At 50.0% G+C, this 24,353-nt stretch overlaps 1 protein-coding gene across 2 annotated transcripts; it reads right to left on the bottom strand.

The window, feature by feature from the left end:
• Positions 1-205: 205 nt before the first annotated feature.
• Positions 206-23,214, bottom strand: MOV10 (Mov10 RISC complex RNA helicase). 2 transcript variants are annotated; one of them, XM_036836951.1, is made up of 21 exons: positions 23,134-23,214; positions 22,812-22,959; positions 10,117-10,320; positions 9,632-9,867; positions 9,178-9,436; positions 7,722-7,856; positions 6,914-7,082; positions 5,989-6,143; positions 5,557-5,733; positions 5,299-5,446; positions 4,740-4,898; positions 4,381-4,484; positions 4,103-4,200; positions 3,785-4,001; positions 2,860-2,977; positions 2,451-2,642; positions 2,149-2,223; positions 1,019-1,144; positions 849-937; positions 473-594; positions 206-395 (listed from the first exon to the last, which is right to left on the bottom strand). In XM_036836951.1, exons 2-21 carry the CDS (start codon positions 22,946-22,948, stop codon positions 310-312), a joined length of 3,006 nt encoding a protein of 1,001 aa, XP_036692846.1. In that variant the 5' UTR covers positions 22,949-22,959; positions 23,134-23,214; the 3' UTR covers positions 206-309. The 2 variants fall into 2 exon arrangements, with proteins under 2 accessions (XP_036692846.1, XP_036692755.1); XM_036836860.1 differs by having other exon boundaries at positions 229-395; positions 22,812-23,029; positions 23,134-23,205.
• Positions 23,215-24,353: the final 1,139 nt, after the last annotated feature.

The following is a 24,353-nucleotide window of genomic DNA, read 5'->3' as shown; positions in this document are numbered from 1 at the left end:
TGGAGCACTGGGCTAAACTTAGAAGCCTGTGGGTGGCTTCCCTGCCACCTCCCACTAGGTTTCCTCCCCTGGACATGGGGGTTGGGTTCCTTTGGCGGGGGAGGGGTATGGCCCTGGGCTGGTGTGACGGTCCCACCCTCCCTTGTGAGGTCATCTTGGGAGTTCAGGAAGCTGGGGCCAGGCTGAAGAGACAAGGAGGCTTTTGCATAGAATAAGCTTTTTTTTTTTTTTCAGTTTTACTTCCTCCCCCTTCCCCCAATTGTTAGCAGCTTGATGTTAGCAGCAGGGGAAGGGTCGGGTGGGCGGTCCTCAGAGCTCATTCCTCCACTCTGGCTCCACTTGCAGGGGCAGGCCCCCTTCACCCTCCCGCTCCTGGTAGTCGTGACTTTTGGGTCCTATAAAGAGAGGAGGCCAGCTTTGTTAGTAACTTACATCCTCCCTCAGCACTGTCCCCCACCTAGCCCAGCCATACCTGAGGTAGAGGGGCTGAGTTTGCTCAGATCCTGGAGTAAGTTCTGCCCCTGCTGCAGGTCCAGTTTGGCAGGGAAGGGGCACCCGGTATACCCCCCGTTTTCTTTACAGAACTCTAGGAATCTGTGGGGTACAGGGACATTCACACACACAGCTGCACAAGGCTGGCCGAGTACCAGCAGAGGCTGGAGGCCCAGCCTTGGTCCTGCACAAGGGGCCTGTGCCTTGGGGCAAGTTACTTAACCTTGGCAAATGGGGATATTGTTAAGATAAATAGATTGGAAGATTAACTGAGCCCCAAGGGTGCTTCATAAAACTACAGCTGTCCTAGGCTGGGGGCTGTGGCCACCAAGAGGGATTGCGGGTGGGATGCTCACACTTTCCAGTCGGGGTCGTGGCCCAGCAGGAGCGGGTTGCCCACCACGATGAGCAAAGCCTTGGCCCGGGTCACAGCCACGTTGAACCTCTGATGAGAAGAAGTGCTGGGGTCACGGCAGGGAAGGGCCCTCAGGAAGGAGGAGTCCCTGCCACCCCCCAGCCCCTGAACCTTGGGGTTCTTGAGGAAACCCAGGTTAAAGTCCAGATCCAGCTGCACAAAGCTCTGGCTGCTCCGCACGGTGGAGATGAGGATGACACTGCGCTCCTGGCCTTGAAACTCTTCCACGGAGCCCACCTAGAGGGGAGGGATGGCCTTGAAACTCTTCCACGGGGCCCACCTAGAGGGGAGGGATGGCCTTGAAACTCTTCCACGGGGCCCACCTAGAGGGGAGGGATGGCCTTGAAACTCTTCCACGGGGCCCACCTAGAGAGGAGGGAGGCAGTGGGGGACCCAGGGACCAGCCCCGCCTCGCCTCAGTGAGCCTGAGGGCAATTGTCACAGTGGAGTGAGCCAGTGTCCTGCTGGGCAGGAAAGAGGACAGGACGGTGCCATGGAAGCTGAAACCTGAAGGCTGAATCCAGTTAAAGGGGTGGGGGCTCGAAAGGGTTCTAAGCAAAGAAAACTGGACTGCAAAGAACAATAACTCAGCAGTGTTTTTCAAACTTTCCTGAAGATAATCACTCAGTACTTGTTAAAAATATGTAACCTTAGGCCCTAACCCAGACCTCCAGAATCAGAATTTCCATGGGAGAGGCCTCTAACTCTTAAAGCCCTGGGTGTCAACCCTGGCTGCACTGGGAGATCACCTGAGGAGCCCGTAAAAAAACCTGATGCCCTGGCTCTGCCCCCAGATAGCTGTGTTAATTGGTTGGGTGGAGCCCTGGCGCTGGCAGCACTAAAAGCTCTCCAGGTGATTCTTATCTGAGAAAGAACTGAGCTGCCGACTGACTCAGAGGGTGGGAGAGGTGAGTGGGGACATCATCACAGGACAGGTCAGGCAGGCTGGGGAGTCTGGACTTTCTCCTTAGGGCAGAGACCTTAAACCAGCCTGATCATAAGAATCACGTGAGGTGCTTGCTAAACATGCGGGCTTCCGGGTCCCATCCCAGACCTACAAGTTGGGATCTCCAGGAGTGAGAGGCTTGGGGAAAGCCCAAGTTTGTCTCAGGCAGCGAGGGTGGAGCAGGGACTTGGGCTGGCCTGCAGCAGTGGGGCAGGGACCCGAGGAGGTGTCTGGAAGTGGGGAAGCGAGGGGGACAGAAGTCAGGGAGGGAATGTGAAACAGTGGTGAGGGTCACCTTCAAGTCCTTGATGTCATCCAGTCCCCGAAGCTCCTTGTCAAGTTTGGTGATGCAGTAACGAATTTTTTCCACCTGGAAGATGGGGACAGGTGCCTTTCTCTCATGCCATTACACCAGTGCAAGAGGGTGCCAGGCAGGAGGCCAGGGAGCTGGGGGGCAAAGAGGGAGATGCAGCTGACCTCTGCACTCTTTTGAGATATGGGGCCAGCGGAGGCCTGAGCTGGACCCTCTGCCTAGTGGTCTGGCTAAGGAGGTACCACCTGGGGGGACCCACCCCTGATGGGAACTGAGGACCTGACCTGCTTCCGGTATGGGGAGATGACGCCCACGCTTCGGGGGCTCAGACGGGCTTTGCCCTTCTTGGAGGAGGGGGCCAGGAGCTGCTTCAGGTAGGAAGTCACCGTGGCAGCCTCTTCGGGGTTGAAGAAGGACGGGCTGTTACCTTCACGCTCATCCTTGCCCATTACGCCGTGAAAGATGATGGGAAAGTCCTGGACACGGAGTCAGGGGAAACCCTCAGCTGGACCTCCCTGCCTCCCTTCCCTCCCACCCTCAAACCCTTCCAGGGAGTGGGGGATCCCAGGCCTAGGTGACAAAGGGAGGGGCTCATGGCTTCTACTCAGAGCCTCCTGCTACCCAGCACCCTCAATAAGAGGGAGGCTGGGGTACCGGGGTAGGAGCCTGAGCCCCAGCCCCACTCAGCCTCACCTGTCGAGGCAGACCCTCCCAGCGGCAGAAGCGCTCTCGGTCCACAACGTCCGCACAGGCCTGCAGCTCCCCTTCATAATACAGCTGGTTAGGAATGTCCAGGATGGTGGGGTGAGACCTGGGAGGCAGAAGGAAGGAAGAGCAAGACCAGGGGGGCGGATTAGTTCTGCCCCACCCTCAGGGACCTCCGCTCCACCTGCTTGGAGCTCACACACACTATCCTCCTGTCTTCCTGCCCACTGCATAGCAGACTCATTCAGCTACAGTTTTTGCTGCTGGGCACTGTTAACCACAGAAAGCAGAACCAAATGTGGCTCCTGAGAACATCCAATCCACAGATTTCATAGACCAGTCAAATTTAAATGAAAACACCAAGAAATTAGGGGCCCATTCTCAAGTTTCAATTTTGCCAAGGAAGGACAATACAAAAGCAAGAATCACCTACTGTCGCCATTATTGGATGAGATAATGTGCTAAATCCAAAAATATCAGCAGTACTAACACAACAGCTAACATTTATTGAATTCCTAGTGGACTCATCTAAGGAACTAAAGATGCAGGAACTCATCTGAGCATTTTAGATGTATGAACTCACTGACTAAAGGAAGCATAGCTCTTTAACTTGAATAACCATTAGGTTTATGAAAAAATACATTGTCCCTGTTTTTCTCATTTCTCCTTGGACGCCTAGAAACTTCACCTGGGACCAGCATCAGATATATTCCGGTGTCTAGGAACCACTGACCATCCCCTGAGGTACAGATAAGCAACTGGAGGAGCAGTGATGGGACTGGAGAGAAGAACTCCCACCTTCCAGCTGATAATCTTTCTGCATCACACAGCCTCTGAGGACTGTGGGATGGAGCCGCCAGCTGGGCTTGCAGAGGGTGTGAAGGCAGGGGATGACACAGAGGGTGCGGGATACCTGTAGTTGCGTAGCAGCTTGGTTATGAACTGGGGGTTATAGCCATCAGGGCCCTTCTTGTACAGGGCATTGTAGGTGAGCAGCCGCTCCAGCAGTGAGTACCCCAGCCCATGCTTCTGGGTCAGCGGGCAACGCAGCACAGGCCCCAGCTGCCGAGGGTCTCCTGCCAGCACCAGCTGCCCTCCTGGATTGTCTGCTTCCTTGACTTCCATCAGCCCTGGGAGGTGGGTAGCGTGAGGAGAAAGGTGTGTGGTGGGACCTCCCCGATGCCACGTGGGGTGACACACTCGCAGCCCCCCCCGCCCCCGAACCCCTCACCTGCTATGGCCACCAGGCTCTCTGGCTCCATGGAGTGGCCAGCCTCATCGATGAAGATGTGTGTGAAGTGATCGATGGGAAACTGGGCCGAGACCAACCTGGGAGGTGTCAGGCCAGGCAGGGGTCACATCCAGGCACGCGACTACCACACCTGAATGCTCCCCCAAGCTGGCCCTCCCCCCAACTCCCCAGGCACCATTCTTCCCCATTTCCCCAGCCCGCTACCTCTTAACACACGATTTAAGAGATGCACACACACACACACACACACTTCCCACCTGCTGGCAGTGATGAGCGTGGTAATTAAGACACGATATTCCTGCAGCTTCTTCTTGGAAGGAAACACGTAATCCCCCTTCTTTGCATCCCAGTTACAGCAGGGCTGAGGGTTGTGCAGGGAGGGGAGTCAGCTTGGCTCCATCTCCGTTCTCACCCTCGCTCTGGGTCTGGGCCCCCCCCAGGCAATTTTGTTTACCTCTCTCACTTTACACACAGGGAAACTGAAGCCCAGAGAGCAGTCCTGACCCACCCAAGGTCACACAGCGAGTATCAGAATCCAGGTCTCCTAGTTTCCTGGCCCCAGCGCCCACCCAGAGCAGCACCCGCCACCCCTTGGTCCCCTGCCTTCCCCAAGTACCTTGATGTCCTCAGGCACCATGCGGATATCCCTGCTGGGAGCCAGGAGGCGGTAGATGGAGCTGGGCAGGTGGACCCGGAGGCGCTGACAGAGGAGGTCGGCCCCCGAGTTGGACGGAGCACAGGCCAGGATGTGGGCTTTGGGCAAGTGCTTCACCACCTGGGGTGGGGATGAGCACAGTGTGGGAAGCAGCTTCTGGTCTCCAGGGGGAGGGGAGAGGGAGAAACGTGCCTGTGACTCAGGCTGGCGCAGTGTGGCATTTGCCTCCCATTGCTGAGGGAGGGAGTGACTCAAAAGGCAAGTTCAGATTGGCAGCCCCCTGCTAGGCCAGCAGCCCTTTAATGCTGGAAAACTGTTGCCGTAATTATACAAGGCTACGGGGATCGAGACGTGCAGCACCCAAGCTGCACGCGGTGCTCGACAGCCACACTGGCCCTCGAGGCCAGTTTGGGGGCGTGCGTTCAGGGAGCCGGAAGGAACCAGAACCTGGGGACAACTGCTTTGTCCTGGGGAGGGGGGGAGTCAGAGTGTAGGCCACAGGTCTACGCTCAGGCCCCACCTGCTTGATGGCTTCCACTAAGGTGACAGTCTTGCCAGTGCCTGGAGGCCCAAAGATGATGTAGGGGGCGGGGCGGGTGGTACCCATAACAATGTGCTTCATGGCCTGCAGCTGCTCCGGGTTGGACTCCAGACTCCGGTCGTACAGCCTAGCGGAGGGGCCACAAACACGATATTGTCCGTGTCCCAGAGGCCTCCCTGACCCCGTCCCCTACACCCACACTCCAAGTGGCCCCAGAGCCCCTGCCCACAGTCTCACTTGAGCTTCACATCTGAGGGCAGCAGCGGGACCCCACGGGAGGCCACAGGGAAAAGCAGGGGACACAGCGGCCAGCGCCCCGTCAGCTCCAGGGCACGGTGCTGCACCCGCAGGGGCTGGCGGTTGAAGGTGAAGTTCACCTTGAAGGTCAGCCCATCCACAAAGCGGCTCAGGAGGCTTTGGGAAGGGGGAGAGAGAGGGGGAAGAATTCCAATTGGGGGGGTGGGCAATAAAAGGCCAGGACTCTCTCCATCTACTCCACTCCCTTTCTCAGACCTCCAAGCAATCCTCCAGGAGAAGATGGTGAGGCGTCTCAGGGTCCCCCTGCCCTGTCCCTGGGGTCCCACTCACTCTGGGGAGAAACACCCTCCTCCCTTGGCCTCCGGGACACCTGGAGACCTTCCTGCAGCTCAGGGTTCCCCCAACACCTACCTTGTGGAAAAACTCAGCTTGACCCGGTCCAGTTCCACCTTGTGCACAAAGCCCTTGTAGGTGACGGGGTCCTCCTGGTGTGTCTCAGAGGACAACAGGGCAAATAGGTGGTCACCCCGCAGCACTGAGGGGCGGCTCTCGGCCACCCCGGGAACCTATGGGGCACAAACACCAGCAAGCTTCTAGCCTGGAGATGGCCAGTGGATGGCCCACTCCAGACCCCAACTGAGACACAAGTTCTGAGGATCTACCCTGTACCCCAGGTTCAGGGAGCTTTGCCTCTTTCCTCTTCTGCCAGACAGGGCAAGAGTCAGGGGAGATGAGGAAGGGACAAGTCTGCTCAAGGTGCTCAGAGATGCTGAGCCCAGGAATCCTGGAAACCCTCCAGGGCATGATTTCAAGACTTGGAGGCCAGCTTCCCAGAAAGTCCGGTTGCCCTCTTGGCCAGCTCTGTTCCTACTCTGCCTTTAAAATCTTGTTCAAAACTCAATTCCTGTAGGAAACTTTCCCTGATCATCCTCACCTGCCGTCCCTTCTCACTGAGCGCCTTTCTCAGCACAAGTGTGCAGGAATCCACTCTCGTGTGTAATTCCGGGCTTAGATGTACACATTCAACATCTGAGAGCTGGAGAGGGCTCTAAGAATTATCTAGTCCAGCTTCATGCTTTTCAGGTGAGGGAACTAAGGCCCAGAGATAGCAAAAGACTTGCCCAAGGTCACACAGCCAGTGGTAGCAAAGTCTAGACTAAAACCCCAGTCCTCCCTATTGCCTTGCTCTGACACCTCTTTTGGGGCCCAGATGCCCACTCGGCAACTTGCTGAGCCCTCTGGGACAGGAAAAACTTCATCTTCCTTTTGTTCTTCCCACAGCCTGTGGGTTGGCTAACTCGAGTCCATCCTCCCCGCTACCGATCCAACCCCTGACCTCCAGCGTGAGCAGCCCGGGGTTCTGGTCTACGGGGTCCCAGGTCATGGGCACCGACTCCAGGTCATAGTGCCGGATGTCGTGCTCCATCTGCAGCTCCTCCAGGTGCAGCAGCAGCCGGAGCTTCACCTCGTAATTCCTCCACTTCAGGGGTGTCTCCAGCTGGGCCCTGGCAGTGATGGGTGGGGGGGGTTGGAGGGGGGGGACGGGAACGGGATGGGTCAGGCAACCCCCATGTCCGGGAGCATCCACCCTCTCCCTCTGCAGCTCTGGGACTATGAAGACATCAGGAATCGGGGAAGACTAGAAGGGCAGAGAAGCAGATGGGGGTCAGAGGCCTCCAAGAAGGGAGCCCCTGCCCCCCAACCTCAGACCTGACTCGCATGTGCACTGTGGATCCTGGAGCCTGGAACATCCTTTCTCCAAGATCCTTCTATTACTCACACCCTCACCTCATTCAAATGTCATTCTCTGCTCAAGTGTCACCTCCTCAAAGAGGCCAGGACTAGCTGCCCTCTGCAAAATAGCACAGCCCACCCCTTACCCTGCTTTAGCTTCAGTTAATTCTTCATAGCACTCATCACTCCATGAAATAAGATGATAGATGCTCACTTTCCCCAACTAGGATGTCAGGGCCATCATGCGAGTGATTCACCTTGAATGGTGCCTGGCACATGGCGTGTGCTCAGTAAGGGGAAGAATGAACTGAGCACAGGAGGCTGAGGACAGAGGCATGGGGCAGTGGGAAGAAGCCAGTGGAAAAGAAACATATAAAGCAGCACAAAGGGTGCAGAGGGGTGGTACTTACTTGATCTCAGCAATCTCCTTTGGGGCAGTGAAGATACTTGTTCCCTGAAGAAGGATGGGGAGCAGCTGCCGGAGGCGGGGGGGTGGGTAGTATGTTCCCAGTGCCATACTTAACTCCAGGTCATAGCTCTTAGCACTGCAGGAGGGAGAGAAGAAAAGCTATTACAAACACAGAGACCCTTCACCTTCAGAGTCTCTGAGAAGGCCCCTCCCTAGAGAAAGCACAAGGCTCTGCTTCAACACTATTGCTGAAGGGGGTCGGCAGCCTTTGCCCTAGGAGACAGGACTCACTGTCTCATGAGGCTGCTCACGCCAAGGTTAGACCATCCTCATTTTTGGAAAGCATGATACTTGGAAGCATTTAAAAATATATATATATAGGGAATTTCCTAGCGGTCCAGTAGTTAGGACTCTGTGCTTCCACTGCAGGGGGCCCGGGTTCAATCCCTGGTCAGGGAACTAGGATCCCACAAGCTGCGTGGTGTGGACAAAAAAAAAAAAAAGTATATACACACACATATTTATGCATATAGATATGTACATAAACAATACATGTTCATCAGAGAAAAAAAAATCAGAAAACAGGTAATAAATAAATGAGTAAATAAACAACATTCTAACCATCCAGGGATAACCAATGTTAACCTTTTGGTATGTAGACTTCCAGACATTTTTCTTTGTCAAATTGTATTATACACATATATTTTTACTTATGTACTTACTTAATTTTTTTGCCGTGCTGCGCAGCACGCAGAATCTTAGTTCCCTGACCAGGGGTAGAACCCAAGGCCCCCTGCAGTGGAAGCTCGAAGCCCTAACCACTGGACTACCAGGGAATTCCCTTACACACATATTTTTAACAAAAAGAGCACAATGGTCTTACGGTTTGTTCAGTATTTTGTGAACACCTGGACATGTCAAAAAGAGCTGTTTACACATATATGATTCCATTCATAGAAAATGTCCAGAGAGGGAAATCTACACAAAGTAGATGAGTAGCTGTTTAGGGCTGGGAGGGAATGGGGAGCAAAAGGGGTGATAAGTAAAGGGTACGGGCTCCTTTTTGGGGTGATGAAATGTTCTAAAACGGATTGTGGTGATGGTTGCACATATCTGTGAATATACTAAAAAAAGCACAGAATTGTACACTTTAAATGGGTGAATCGTATGGTATATGAATTGTTTCAATAAAGCTGTTAAAAGAGAGAGAGAGAGAGAGAGAGAGAGAGAGAGACATGTGTCCACCTTGGCTGACTGATAATCCATCATACAGTCAAAAATACTTGAAATTTTTTCACATTGTCCTCATATCTGCTTTTCTTCCTAGACAGAAAAGGTCTCTGAGGTCTGGAGGAGTTAACTCACAGTTAGGAAAGGGGGCTCTGTGTTCTTCCCAAGGGACCACACTGTGGTGTTGGGACACCCCCAGCCAGGACTGGGTTGGAGGGAGGACTTACCGGTCGGGTCTCTCTCCTTCCTCTATCCGGTTGGTCACCACAGGGTTTCTAGTGATCTGGGTCCGCTTGAAGGGAGTCGTGGGCTTCAGCTGTGCTGCCAGGGGGCTGTGGGCCACGACGGCCAAGAAGCGGGCAATGTAGAAAGTGCCAGCTCCTTCTGAGCCTGGCTCCCCAGGTCCTAGCAGCTCCCAGAGCACAGTGGCTGGGAAGTAGCCCACAAAGCTGGTCTTACAGTGGACATGGAGCTCATAGCATTCACCTGGGAGAGGATGGCTAAGTGAGTCGGGGTGGGGAAGGGATCCTCCCACCAGCACCCCAACACTGACATTCCCCCCCAGAGCCCCATCCCAAGGTAGGAGCCCACGGGCCAGCAACAGCACGTTCCTGAAGCATCAGACCTTCCTAGGGCAGGACTCTGTCCACCAGAGGCTCTTTCCTTTGGGAACCCACTCACCAGGGCCCAGTGGGCAGGGCAGCTCCCGGTCGTCATTGCAGAAGGCAAACTGGGGTGTCCGGCAGAATGGGAAGAGGTGGGTGAGGGTGACAGGCTGGGTTCCTCCATTCCGAAGCCTCAGGGTCAGCACCTCCTTGCGGTTCAAATCCAGGCGGATAAGGAGCTGCCCATCTCGGGCTTCATGGGGCCCCTGGACCTCCACGTCCACCCCATGTTTCCCGTGAAGATACTCAGCCCTGGGGAGAGTGGGAGTCAAGATCACGGCTGGGGCCGGAGCAGCCAAGCCTGGGGCTTGCCCTCCGAGAAAGTTACAGGCTTGGGGAGGCTGGCCAAGTGCCAGCTGTGCTCAGGAAACCCATCCCCTCCCCCAGGCCAATTAGCTCCTTTCCTGCCTTTACCCCAGTCCTTGCAGGATGGAGCCTTACCCCAAGCGGAGGCAACAGCCCCTCTCCCCAGCCAGACACGCCCCCCACCCCGTCACACACCTGTCATAAAAGATCGTGGCCAGCAGCGACTTGTGGTGTTTGCTGATCTCCGACCCCGGCTTCATTCTCCTCTTTTCTGGGAACCACACGTCGGCCCAACGGTCGAGCCCGAAGAACCTGACCCGGGTCTTGGTGACGTAGGCCAGATTGGCAATCTTCATTCCATACAGCATGGAGGAGAAGCCAGGGGCGGGGGTCCCAAAGCTGCCGGGAGCAGAGGAGACTGGGGAGTGAGGGACGGGGGCAGCAAGCTGGGGAGGGCATCTGAGGGCCGCTCTGTGCGGGACAGGACGGGGCTGGGGATGGCAGGAATTTTTAATGTTTTCAGGGAAGGCAATGGGACCCCCTCAAGACAAAATATGGTTGTTTTAAACAGCAGGTGGTGGACGGTGCACTTCTAAGGAGAAAAGCCCAACGATGGGCTATTTAATTGGAGGACTAAGGGAAGACAGAGAGAAAGGAAGATTTGTGGTGGGGGGCAGGGGGAATTTGGGACAGAAAAGATACAAACACTGAAGCGGAAAGAACTAAAGCTGAGGGGGAAGCCGAAGAAGCTGATTCAGGGGTGTGGATTCGGGGTCCAGCCCGCTGGTGAGGAGTGAGAGAGGGGCAGAGAGTACAGATGTCCAGGGTGTGTGGGCAAGGTGGCTGATCAGACAGCAGTTTCCCCCTGAAGTCATAGGGTGCAGGTGGAACCCAAGCAGGAGGGAAAGGATCCTTTCTCCAGAGATCAAATAGCTTGTTTGGGCCTAGAGAAGGTGAAGACAGGGAAAACGTCAGAAGAACAACAACCTCGAGGTTCAGCGCCTGGAATTCAGTTTAGTCAGCTCAACAAACACTTACAGAGACCTGTTATGTGCCAGACACTGCGCTAGATGCTGGGGCTTCAAAGAGGCCTCAAGGAGCACAGACGGAACACATCCGTTCCAGCCCGCTGTCGGGAGCTCAGGGGGGTCGGCTCAGCCCTGGTGGCTTCCCGAAGAAACGGCATCAGAACTGAGTCCTGAAGGCTGAATGGGTGTCGTTCAGGCGCAGGGGGAGCACAGAGCGTGAGCCGAGGGCGGGGGGGGGGGGGGGTCTACCGAGAACACGTGCGGAGAGGCTGGGGGGACCGCCCACTCTGCCACTAGCTGAGCTATCTCGGTTACCTCGCAAAGCCTCACTTTGCTCCTCTATAAAATGGGGATAATGGCAGACTCATCTCCCGGGGTGGCTGTGAGAATTACATGAGAGACGGACACTATGGTGTCCACTTAGCCCAGTGCTTGGCACATAAGATCTCAGTAAGGTGCGCTCTGATTAGTATCACACCCAGTCTGGTTGTACTAGAGTGAAGAGTGCAAGGAAGGGATTGGCTGGAGGCAGCAGAGGTGGGCAGGGACCAGGTCTTGCATAGTTTTGCATGCCAAGCCATGAAGCCTGCACTTGACCCTGAAGGCCAGAAGCTCTCCTCCTTTACTGGCACCCAAGAGCCAGAGGACATCCCCACGTGCAACACACTTCATGGACACATTCGAGATCTGGACAGCTGACCTCCCACCCTCCATGCTTTTTAGGGAATGAAAGGAAATCCTAGCTCCTAGGAACCATGGTAATGCCTATTTAACTATGAAGGCCCAATCAGCATGGTCACTCACTAGCATATATAAGATCATTTATGGTTACAGACATTTCCCTGGTGCCCCCTGCCTATAACTCTGCCCCTCTCCCTCTCCCCAAGCAAATGAGTGATACCATTCAGAAAACTTTGAATCAGCTCTGATTTGTCTTAAAGAGATAATAAATCATTTGAAAACACAATAGAAAATGCTCAGGAAATGTTAGCTACTATTATTAGTATCCTATTAGTAGCAATAGTAGTACTAATAGTAGCAGTAGTAGTAAGAGTAGCAACTTACTTTCAGCCTGCACCAGAGGCTACACTGTGGTTACAGAACCACCCCGTTGGTGGGTTTTAAGCAGGGGAGTGGCAAGATCATATTTGCATTTCAGATCACTCAGGCATCAGGATTGGAGGATGGATTTGCTGGAGGCAAGACTGTAGGCAGGGAGACCAGTTAGAAGAAGGCCATTGCAATCGTCCAATTAAAAGATGACAAGGGCCCAAACAAGGCAGTGGTGAGGACAGAAGAGGGGACAGATCTGATATTGAGAATATAAAATTAGCAGAATTTGGCTTTGGACAGGAGAGGGAGTGGAGGCTGGGAAGAGGGAAGGAGTCGAGGACAACACCCAAACCAATGGCTTGGCTTCAGGAACTATTCCTGAGATAGGAGGTAAAAACAAGAGGAGGAGGAGGTTGGAAGGGCCGACCACAACGTTTGGGTGTGGACATGGTCAGTCTGAGATCCCCGTGGTCCGGAGGCAGCTAGTTCCATGAATCAGAAGCTGAGAACTCAGGCCAAAGGCAAAGCAGAGCTTAATATTAGGGAGACGTCAGGTAGTAGTTACAACCAGAGAGTGTGAGTAGTCTGAGAACACCTGAGGCCAGCATAACCCAGGGAGGAAGAGAAAACAGCAGCTACCACTAAGAGAGGGAGGAGAATCAGGTATCAGGCTCAAACGCTGCTGAGGGGTCCAGGCAAAGGGACTGAAATCAGGGCGTCATCAGAAACTTTCACCCGGGCCCCCTGGTCGGTGAGTCACTAAATTCCATGGATCAGGCACACACTCAAATGCCGACAGATGCCAGACTCCACAGGTATCTGATACCTGCAGCTGTCTCAGGCACCTGTACAGTCCCATTTTTGAGTCCTTAGTGTAAGAAGGACATGTGTAATCCTACACATGTCCTTCTTACACTAATAGACTATAATCTACTATAAGAAAAGTGCAGGTGCTCTGAAATGCCCTGGAGCTCTCAGCTTAGTGCTGGGGAGGAAACGGAACCCTGAGGGGACTGGACAAACCCCGGAGCACAAGTCCTGTCTAAAGGGGGGAACTGTTACTCATCTCCAGACAGACGTTGCCAGCAGGGAATGCAGGCCCAAGATGGCCAGATCTGGCTTTTAAGAGAAGCCCAAAGCACAGTTTTAAGGTGAAATCTCCTATCTTTGGGAGCTTCTGCATGGACACATGGGCAGGAGGAACTCAACTTTGCAAGTTTTGCAACTTCTACTATAGGTGCTACCACCTAAGTAGCTTTCAAATTATACCTCACATCTATTACTACTACCCAAATTCACTTGGTCTAAGGTGACAGTCATAAAAAATTAAAAAAAAATTTTTTTTTTTTAAATCACAAACTTAGTACATACTAGTTGAAAAAAGCACCAGTTCTTTTACACATCTAGTCACCTAGATTTCTAGGGGAAAAAAAGATGAACAATAGAAAAACTGAATATTCAACTTAAAGAGCAAACTCCAATGACCCAGAAGTATGAAAAGATGCTCTAAAAGTAGAGAAATGCAAACTACAGTAAAAACGAGGTATCATTTTATTTCCATTAGACTGATAAAAAAGGAAAATAGGCACAACACGTATTGCTATGTGGAAAAGAAAACTCTCATACACTGCTGGTAGAAAGGTGAAGTATTACAACCTTTTGGAAAACAATCTGGCAGTATCTCCGAACATCTGATATACAGATATCCTTTAATTCATGAGAATGTATCCCACGGAAAAGAAAAGTACCAACATATAAGAACATAGGTTCAAGGATGCTTACTGTAGAGTCATTCTCAGTGGCCAAGAATCGAAAACGAAACAAACGCCCATAAATAGGGAGATAGCTGAATAAGTTGTAAACATCCACACTATAGAATATTACACAACCATTAAAAAGAATGCATCACACCCATTCAAATGACTAAAATTTAAAAGGCTGTCAACAACAAATGCTGACAAGGATACAAAAACACCAGAACGCTCGTGCATTGTTGGTTGGAATATAAAATGGTATAATCACTTTAGAAAAAGGTCTGATAGTTTCTTGTAAAACCAAACATATAACATCATGTTCTGATTTTTAATGAAAAGAATATATTACTATATTATGCATGGAATAAAAATTCATTAAGAAAGTAATGTGACTATAACATCTAGTGTAGACCTAGCACTGGTATTTATTCAATAAGTACTTGCTGGGAGAAGGGGTGAAAGAAGTATCAAATAATTCCAGACTGTTATTTTATAGATGAAATAGATAACAATGCAAACATTGAACCTCTGGCTGCCACACAGCACTGCTGTGCAATGGCTTGGAATGTTAAGTGTCAGGTTATATATGTTGTCCAAACTTGGACAGCCTAACCCCAGGCAAGGTCACACCAGAAGACCAGTCCAGAAGACTTTGCTGCCACCACCAAAATAGGTTAAGCAACTTGCCCAAGATTAAAAAAAAAGTAAATATTATCTATCCTACGACCCAACAATTCCACCCCTAGGTATATCCCAGGAGAAATGAAAATACATGCCCACAAAATGACTTGTACAAGAATGTGCATAGCAGTTTTATTCAAAATAGCCCCAAACTGAAAACACTGTCCTTCAAACTATGATTTACACACACACACACACACACACACACACACACACACACACACAATTTTGGCTGCACTGTGCAGCATGTGGGATCTTAGTTCCCCGACCAGGGATCAAACCCGGGCCCCCTGCGTTGAAAGCATGGAGTCTTAACCATTGGAACGCCAGGGAAGTCCCCGTGATTTATATTCGGTGGTAAAAAGCAACTACTGATACAACAACATGGGTGAATCTCAAACACATTATGCTGAGTGAAAGATGCCTTACACAAAAGAGTACATACTACATACTATCTGATTCCATTACATAAAGTTCTAGAACAGGTACTATCTCAGAAAAAAAAAAAGATCAGCGCAGTGGTTGCCTCTGGGTGGGTAAGGGTGAGGACTAAATAGGACAGGAGATGAGGGAACTTTCTGGGGTGACGTCATATATCTTGATAGGGGGTTGCACACAGGTATATGGATTTGTTAAAACTCACAAAACGGTGCACTTGAAATTTGTCTATTTCACTGTAGGTAAATTTTACTTTAAAAAAATCATAAACATGGGAATTCCCTGGTGGTCCAGTGGTTAGGACTCCGCACTTTCACTGCCAAGGGCGTGGGTTCAATCCCTGGTTGGGGAACTAAGATCCCAAAAGCTGTGAGGTGCAGCCAAAAAAATAAAAAAAAAAAAAAAAAAATATATATATATATATGTATATCGTAAACAAATTTTGAACTGTTATAGCTAATAATAATCATGGTGATGTGTTTAGGGGTGAATTGTACTGATGTCTGTAACTTACTTTGAAATGCATCAAAAAATTAATATAGCTAGATGGGGAATTCCCTGGTGGTCCAGTGGTTAAGGCTCCCGCTTCCACTGCGGGGGCACGGGTTCATCCCTGGTCAGGGAACTAAGATCCCCGTATGCTGGGGATATATCTGTCTAACTATCTGGATGGATAGATCGATGGGCAGGCATGTGTCAAATACAAATTAAGAAGTCCAGGTGAGGTGAAACCAAGCAGGATCCTGTGGCACAAAAGTCTTTCTGTGCCCCTTGTTTCTTGTTTGTAGAAATAAGCTTCATTCAGCCTCCTTTACCTTCCCAGAGTTCCAGAAGGCAGATTCAAACCGTTGCTAATCAGGGTCCTTCCCTGATTAGCAGAAACAAGGGAATGCAGAAACAAGGGGATTGAAGTCAAGAAACAATAGTGCAGCCTTGGGGCAGGGTCCTAGTTCCTCCTCAAGTAATATACATAACAATACCTTGGAGTTCTGTAGGAACTTAGGCCACCACCCAGGTGGATGACAGTAACTTCAGGCTGAGCAAAAGATTCCTGGAGCACCGCCCTGTTACCTCACCACCAACCAATCAGAAGAAAGTCACACACCCAGAAACTCTCATCCCAGATTTTGCCTATTAAAACTTCTCCCTAAAAACATCGGGGAGCTGCACAAGCCACCTGTTTTCCTTGCTTGGCCCTGTAATAAACCTTTCTCTGCTCCAGACTCCGAGAGTTCTGTTTGTTTGGCCTCACCGTGCGTGGGGCACACCAACTTGTGTTCAGTAACAAGGGTATATGATTGTTCACTGTCAAATTATTTCAACTTTTCTTTATGTTTGAAATTTGTCATAACAAAATGCTGGCAACAAAACCAACAATGCATTAGAAAAATATACCAGACAATTAGGAGTCATTTCCACGATGTATTGATGAATAAAAAAATCAGGATATGGAAAATGTGTATAACATGATCTTTTAAAAATAAAACAATAACAAACAAACAAACCCTGATTGATATGAGTTACCTGAGTGTGGAGCAGAATGTGGAAATGGGGGTGGGATGCTGATATGAGAGGGGTCCACGACAAAAAGGATTAGATCATCATGATCCCATGTTGGTAAACTTACATAGGTGTGATGTAACTAGAGTCGGGCCTGCCTTATCCAGGGGTTCTGTATCTGAGAATTTAACCAACCACAGACCAAAAATATTCGGAAAAAAAGTTTCCAGAAAGTTGGAAAAAGCAAAAATTGAATTTGTTGCACACCAGAAACTATTTACGTAGCAGTTACATTGTATTTACAACTATTTACCTAGCATTTACATTGTATTAGGTATTATAAGCAATCTAGAGGTGATTAAAGTAACCTGGAAGAATATGCTGCATAGGTTATATGCAAATACCACACTATTTTATGTCAGAGACTAGAGCACCCTCAAATTTTGGAATCGGCAGGGCGGGGTGCGTGCGTGCGTGCGTGCGTGTGTGTGTGTGTGTGTGTGTGTGTGTGTGTGTGTGTGTAGGGGGTGTGGTTCTGGAACCAATCCCTTTCGAATATCAAGGGATGACAGTATGCATGCGTAAAGAGATGTCAAAGAGTGGTTACCAAAAGTATTAAAAAATATTTAAACATGACGAATACCTAGCATAAAACATTAAGGGCTCCCACTCCCTCACTCCCAACTACCTGCTTAACTGTTCGATATATATATTTTCCAGGCCCTTTTCTCTGAATTAAAAAAAATACATTTTTAATTACACATATTTTTTGTGTGCTACACATACTATTCTGCAACAGACTTCTTTCACCACCATGGACAGCCTTCCATGACAACGTTTTACCAAGCCACCTCTTTTGAATGGCTGCAAAGGATAGCACAGTATGAATGCATTGTGGTGTGCTTAACTATTTGTTCAGTGATAGACAGGCTGCCTACAATTTTTGGCTATTTCAAACGTTACAATAACCATCCTTCTGGGTCAAAGAGAATAATGAACCTTTACTTTGATAAGTTTTGCCAAACTGTCCTCCAAACAAGTTGTACAAACTTACATTCTCACTAATAAGCATTTGAGAGAACCCTTTCCCAGACCCTAACATCAGAAATCTTCAATCCTTTAAATTTTTGACAATCTGATAAGGAAAAGAATGGTATCTTGTTTAAATCTGCATTTCCCTGATCATTAATATAATCAAGTATCTTTCCTTCTGTTTATTAGTCATTTATATTTCTTCTGTGAACTGCTTGATGATCTTATCATTTTGCCAAGCCCTATGAACTGTTCCTCCTGCTTCTGACTTCACACCCCCTCTCCTGGTCCATCCCCTAAGAGTCTGCAGGAGTTTTCAACAAACACAAATCAGATAATGTCTCCCAATTTATGACTCCACGGTTTACAGGACTAAGTCTAACCCTTTAATATGGCCCACTCGGACGCACCACAATTAACAATGACACATCAACAACACAATAACATCATCAACAATAGAAAACATTTATTGAGCACTTACTTTGTGCTGTTCTAAGTAGCTACCTGCATTATCTCATTTACTCCTCACAACAACCCTTTGAGGTAGCAACTATTATCCCCCCATTTTAGAGAAGAAACCGAAGAACAGGTCCACCTCACATCCATTCTAAATGGCACCTCAGCCATTCCCAGCTATTGTACTGCTGCACCTCCTTCCAGACTTTTCTGCCACCGTTGGACAGCCTTGGTCTGTAAAGCCCTGCCCCCTGTTGTTTGTTGGGTGAAAAATGACTAATCGTTTAGACCCAGTTCAGGAAAGCCTACTAGCCCGAGGAATGGTATTTCAGAACACAATACCAGATTGTTACCGGTGGAACGGCCATTCCTCAGTTCTTGTCCTCTTGAGGGAAAGAATTCAATCGAGAGACAGAGAAGTTTCAAGCAGCAGAAGTTCTTAGGCGAAGCAAAAGTACCCTCTCAAGAAGGGAGGAGAGCGGGCTGTCTGGGAACCAGAAGCAGCCCTGCAGTGAGCATAAGGTTGGTTTTTTAGAGAGTGGCGAAAAGTCCCTCCCTGTGTCGTGCGTCATTTGATTGACAAGTTGATTGACAGCTTTAGCTTACGTAACTTTTCTCCTTGCGCACAGGGGCTTACGCATAAACTGCCACGCCCCACCCACAGGGGGGTGGGGGTGGGGGTGGGGCAAAAATTGCAACGCTGATTTATTATAAATACAGCATAACGAACACTGGGTTACTCTGAGTCATCTCTTAGGTCTTGGTGCCCCTGCGCCAACCGGTGATGGCAGTTTGGAAAGCCCATTGGGTTTTTGATATCTTGCTTGGTCGTGAAACTGGCTGGAAGCTTAGCGGTCCTTAACCAAAAAAGGGAGGGTCTCTGGGTGTGTTCTTGTCACCAGTGGTGGGGGGTGGGGGGAGGGAAAGATGACCCTGTCCAGGATGGGGCAGGACCACTCATGTCTGACTAGCTACCTAACAACATTTGGAAGCCATCTTAAAGGGACATATAGTTCCGGGATTTACAAACTGGGGGTTGCAACTCTCATTTGTGGGTCAAGACCAGGACTTGCAAAACTGGAGTAAAATAGAATAAAAAATATCAGAGGGCAGCGAGTGAAGGTAAGTACTCTTTCAAGGACACAAACTGTTCTATGAAAGCTGTGTATACCAGACCCCAAAGTAAATGTATTTTTTACTGTGGATAGAGGTCCAGAATGATCTTTCTAAAAACCCTGATTCTGTCAGTTTCCCACTTTGAAAATTTTTGTGCTTTCCTGTTTCTGTTAAGATTAAAAACAAAACAAAACAAAGAAAAACCCACAACGCCTCCCCACGGCCCACAAGGTCCTGCCCAGTTCAGCCCCTGCCTCCCTGTGGCCTCTTGTCCCCCATTCTCGCGAGTTCACCCACAGCCTTTTAAGGTGCTACTCTCTCAGTCTGGACTGCTCTCCCCTTGCTTTACATCTGCTAACTCCATTTATCATTCGAGATTCTGCTCAAACATCATTTTCTCCCAGAAACCTCTGGTTCCTAGACTAGGTCAGGTCTCCACGTTATATGCTCTCAAGCATCCTAGACTTTTTCTCACAAGCACTTATCACAACAGAAATTAAATAAGTATTTGGTTTTAATTGCCTCCATCTTCCTTAGGTTCCTTCTGTGTATCTACAGCAATTCACACAGTTTTGCTTTGCTCATAGGAGGCATTCAGCCAATATTTGTTGAATAAGAGAATGAGTCTCTTGCCCAAGGCAAGAATCATCTTCTCTAAGAAACTTTTCACGATGCCAGTACTTATTCCATAACGGACTCCTAACCAGCACTGTTAATGATAGCTACCACTTCCAAAGCCCATGCACTCTGTTACCCAGGGGAAATGCTTTACCTATGATAGCTAATTTTGGCCTCACACAACCCTGAGAGAAAGGCAGTATTTTAAACACTTAACAGTTAGGGAAATTTGGTCAAAAATCAAATGCAACTAGTAAGTGGCAGAGTCAGGATTTGAACTCCAGCTATCAAAACACGATACTAGCTCCTGCAGTACTGAATGACACGTTTGTCTACACATCTGCCACTCCCTACTAGACTACACTCTAGGGGCAGGAACCAAGGCCCAAGAAAACAGTAGATTAATTAAATATAAATTAAATATATTTGCTAAATGAATAACGAGAGATGGGAAAAGTTAAGCGTTGGGAGCAGGGCACTTCATAACATCATAAAATAACCTAGTTGGAAGGGACCTATCCCTCCCAGGGGAGGAAGTGCCCCAGAATTCCTGATACCAGGTGACTTGCTATACCTCCCCTACAGCCTTTTCTCTTATAGATCAGCTCTACCTACTAACTCAATTAGATTCTGGAAGCTTCTGTTGAGCATCTACTACATACAAGGCTCTATGCTGGGGACTGAGGGAAGGCGCCAACATGACAAAAGGCCTGTCCCTGCCTTCAGAGGCTCTACAGTCTGGTGGGGAGACAGCCACATACTAGCTCTAACACAAGGCAGGGTGTCATCTGCCTATAACCAAGAGTGAAGCATAAGCTATGAGAGCCCAGAGGAAGAAGCAATGAATTCCCATTGGGTGGATGAGGGTTGAGGTCATAGCATAAGAAAGTTCTCTCTAATCAGAACCGAAATCTCTTCCACCCGGTGGAGGGTGAGAGGGCCTTTTTTTTTTGGCTGCGTCACTCGGTTTGCTCAGTTTGCGGGGATCTCAGTTCCCCGACCAGGGACTAAACCCAGGCCAGGGCAGTGAAAGCCCGGAATCCTAACCACTAGGCCACCAGGAAACTCCCCAAGGGGGCCATGTTGAGTGAACCCAGTTCTGCCTTCTGGAGTGACACCAAAGTATAATCCTTTCCTCCAGGACAGTCTTTAAAATATTCAGGGATAACTACCTTGTCCTCTCCAATTTTTCTCTTCTCAAGGCAAACATTTCTCCCTTTCTTTGACGGGGTTTCACAAAAGAATGAATCAACATGTTAGTCTTTCCTCCTCCTCCAAGTACTAAGATATCTAGCCTTCAAGGCCAAGGCCAAGGTCAATGCCACCTTCTCCATCGAATTCCCTAATAATTTCACGGGACTGGTATCTTACTTGCCTAAAAACAAGTACATACTAAAAAATGACTTCTGAAATCCTTTAAATTCACCCATAATGTACAGTAAATGTGGTTTTCTATATGCCTGTTTGTGGTTATCTGACATAGCCTGTTTTCCCCCAGTACTGGAAGATATTGTGTAACTTTGATTTAGATATGACAAAGACTCTCTCTTTGACTAAACTTTAGTCAGGCCCCTCTGAACCCTCTTCTGCATTAGGCCTCAACTTTGCCCCGCCCCCAGCCCCTTACTGTCTCCTCTTAGTGATTTTCCATCCATGACCCCCTCACTCTGCTCTTGGTTATACATTCCCAGCTGTCTTTGCTGTATTGAGAATTGAGCTAGATCTCTCTCCCCATTGCAATACCCCTACTGCAACAGAATCAAATAGAGTCTTCCTCACCATTTAAACAAGTATCAGAATAATAATCTCTCTCACAGAGCCAAAAGAAGTTGTAGACTTTTGTTCAGAGCCACGTTGCACTGATTTTTTTGGACATAGGTGAATTCATGGATGTGAAGTGTTGATGATGTGACTCCATGGTAATTGTTCTTTCTGTACTTTCCTCCAGCATTTTTCTTATTATCTCTATTATAATCGTCATGCTATTTTACCATTTATTATAGTATATTGTATGCATATCATAGCCTCTTCTGCTCCCCTGGGATTGTGTATTTTTCTTTATATTCCCCACAGTGCCCAGCACAGTGTGAGGACACAAAACAGATCATCTTTGCTCCTTCTTCAGATGTTGCTCAAGCTCGTTAATGTCCCTTTTAAAACGTGACACTCATTACTGAAAACAATATTCCAGAAATGATCTGGTCAATCTGGAGAATCACTTACCTCCTGCCCCTCACCCCAAACCACACTTCTATTAACACAGTCTAACACTTCTTTGGCTCTTTTAACAGCCATATCCGCCTTTTGGTGTGCGAAAACCCACGGTCTTTTTCAAGAGGTCTGTTAGTAAGCCTAAATTCCCATCACCCAGTATTTATTTCTGTAAGTCTTTACATTTATCCCTTTAAAATTGTTCCTTGGTCTTCGGCCCAAGACTGCAGCCTGTTGATAGAGGTTTTTTGAAGCACAATTCTGTGGTTTGAGAAAGAGAAGTCTCTTTGATTTTCACTTGGATGGGAACAGGCAAGGGGGACCAAACAGCCTTTAGCCACAGGATGAGAAGGGGCCTCCAGGAGACTGGCCCCAGCCCGGGTCTCCATGGAGAAGCCACAGGTGCTAATGGAGGTTTGGTACGTATGCAGTTTGTGCCCTTTTCTTCTTCCCCGAGCTCCCTGAGACTCTCCCTGCTACACGGCGTCTCTTCAGCTCTCTGGGACAGTGAACCACCGAGGAAGCAGCCCCTCGACGAGGGGTCGGGGGTCCCCGTAAAGCTTGCGCAACCGGGGGTAGCCACCAGCAGGCAGCTCGCTCCCCGCGCTTCCGCAAAGCATGGGCCCCCTCCCGAGCTCCCCTCCCCCACGCCGAGCGCTGCCCCCCAACAACCCGCTCCCGCGGGCGGCGCGTGGGCGCAGCACCCGGCTCCCCGGACTGGTCCCGCGCCGCCGGGGGAGCGGGATGCCGGGGAGGCTCTCCACGGGGACTCGGCGCAGGGGCCCGGCCCGGGCAGAGCGGGCGGGCTGCGGGCGGCGCTGGCGGCGCGGGCGGGGCGTGGGCACTGAGCGGGAGGGGGGACTGCGCGGCCCCGGGACCGGCCGGAGCCACTGGGGGAGCTGCGTCCCTCCGCGCCCCGGGGCGGGAAGGGTGGCCCCGCCGCCGGGGTCGTGGCGGCAAGCTGGGCCCGCGATTTGGGGCCGGGGAGTGGGCCGGCCCGTACCTGGTCTTGAAGTCCTGGTTATAAATGGTCCGCAACCGCTCGCGATCTGTCTCCCTGTCCAGTCCCCGATCGACCAGGAAATTCTCGAATCTCTGGCCCGTCTCCCGAAGCTGCCGGCAGCTGAACTTACTGGGCATCGCGGCGGCGACTGCGGCCCAGGCAGGAGGGTTCGTAGAAATGAAACTGAAAGTCGCCGCCGCGGCGGGAAGTTGGCGGCCCTAGGATGAGGGTGCAGCAGGGGAGAAACCCCCTAACTCTGACCCCTGATCCTGCAGGCTCCCTTCTCCCCCCACCAGGCTTCCCTCCTCCGTTCTTTTCCTACCTGAGCCTTCCCTTCGGTCTCTTCGTCCTATCCCCTCCCCCTCTTCCCATTAACTCTTTCCTAAGGAGTCTGACCCCTCCCTCAGGGCCCTCCCCTTACCCCAAGCTCCCTCCCCTGGCTTCCAGCCAGAATCCGAACGTGGCTATCGCCTGGGGCCCCCTGAACCGTCCGGGAGGACTTCCTAGCCTCAGCTTGGGCTACTCCCACGCCCACCTCCCAGGACTTCGGGACTTATTGAAAAGCAGGGGAGCAAAGGGCAGGGACTGGGACCTGGGTCGGCTGCAGCTGGACTGGGGCGGCTTGTCCAACACCTCCCCCAGACAGCCTGGGACACAGGCAAGTACGGAAGCGAGCGGCACGCCCCCCCCTCCCTCCCCCATTTTCCCTTCTCGGGGTTTCAGACGCTTGGAGGAAGGCGTAAGAGCCAAGAAGTTTGGGGGGAAAGAACCAAGTGTCTCTGATAAAGGTGAGTACGCGTGGGAGGGAGGGACAAGGGACTCAGCTGGGACGAAGAGTCATTACTTTTCTCTGTCACATAGGCTTCGTTATGTGGAGAGGCTTAAGCCACATATTTGGGCATTTAATTGCACTCCAGTCTGTATTACTCTTTAATTGTTACTAGTATTTAGCTAAGGGTTGCCCTAGTCATCAAAATATTAGCTTCTTGAGAGCAAGAGACTGTTACGTCAGGCAATAAATGGTTAATAGCTACAGCATCAGTACCAGGAAGAGAAGTAAAAGAAGTTTCAGAAGACGGACTGTTAAGACAAACTAAAGGGGGTAGGGCTACAACAACAAACCTAAAACAAGCCTCAGCATCTATTTATCTTCTGAATAACAAAAACACATACACTAGGATGGAGCAAAGATAATAAAAGTTACAGTAAAAAAATCTTTAAACAAAAATACCAGAGTTCCAAATATATCCAAGGTGGTGCTGTTCTCCGAAGTAATTCCCTGTAGGAAGCCACACGCTCTTTCTAACCTAGTGTGAAGAATGCCCAGAACCCAGATCATGCTCCAGTTGGGCTACCCCTGTACCTTTTCCCAGGCCGACAACCAACTAAAGCCAAGAAAAACAGGCTTTAGCAACAGGAAATTCAATGTCAGTGGGAACCAAAGCTACAGGGAGGGGCGAAAACAGAACAGGGGAAAACCTTGTCTTAGAAATTGCTTATGCAAAGTAGGGGGAAATACTAGGAATGTAGCCAAAGATTTTA

Source organism: Balaenoptera musculus, chromosome 1 (genome assembly GCF_009873245.2).
Source record: "Balaenoptera musculus isolate JJ_BM4_2016_0621 chromosome 1, mBalMus1.pri.v3, whole genome shotgun sequence".
Lineage (NCBI taxonomy): Eukaryota > Metazoa > Chordata > Mammalia > Artiodactyla > Balaenopteridae > Balaenoptera > Balaenoptera musculus.
Note: the sequence above shows the minus strand (reverse complement) of the source record. Positions and strands in the feature narration are given on the sequence as shown.

Bases quoted from the DNA above. Each gene is read 5' to 3' on its own strand.
- MOV10 (XM_036836951.1), bottom strand. From the start codon at position 22,948: ATGCCCAGTAAGTTCAGCTGCCGGCAGCTTCGGGAGACGGGCCAGAGA. The intron at 4,201-4,380 runs GTGGGAAGTGTG...GACACCTCCCAG, and splicing joins ACGCTCATCACTGCCAGCAG to GTTGGTCTCGGCCCAGTTTC. The intron at 1,145-2,148 runs GTGACCCTCACC...CCTCCCCTCTAG, and splicing joins ATGACATCAAGGACTTGAAG to GTGGGCTCCGTGGAAGAGTT.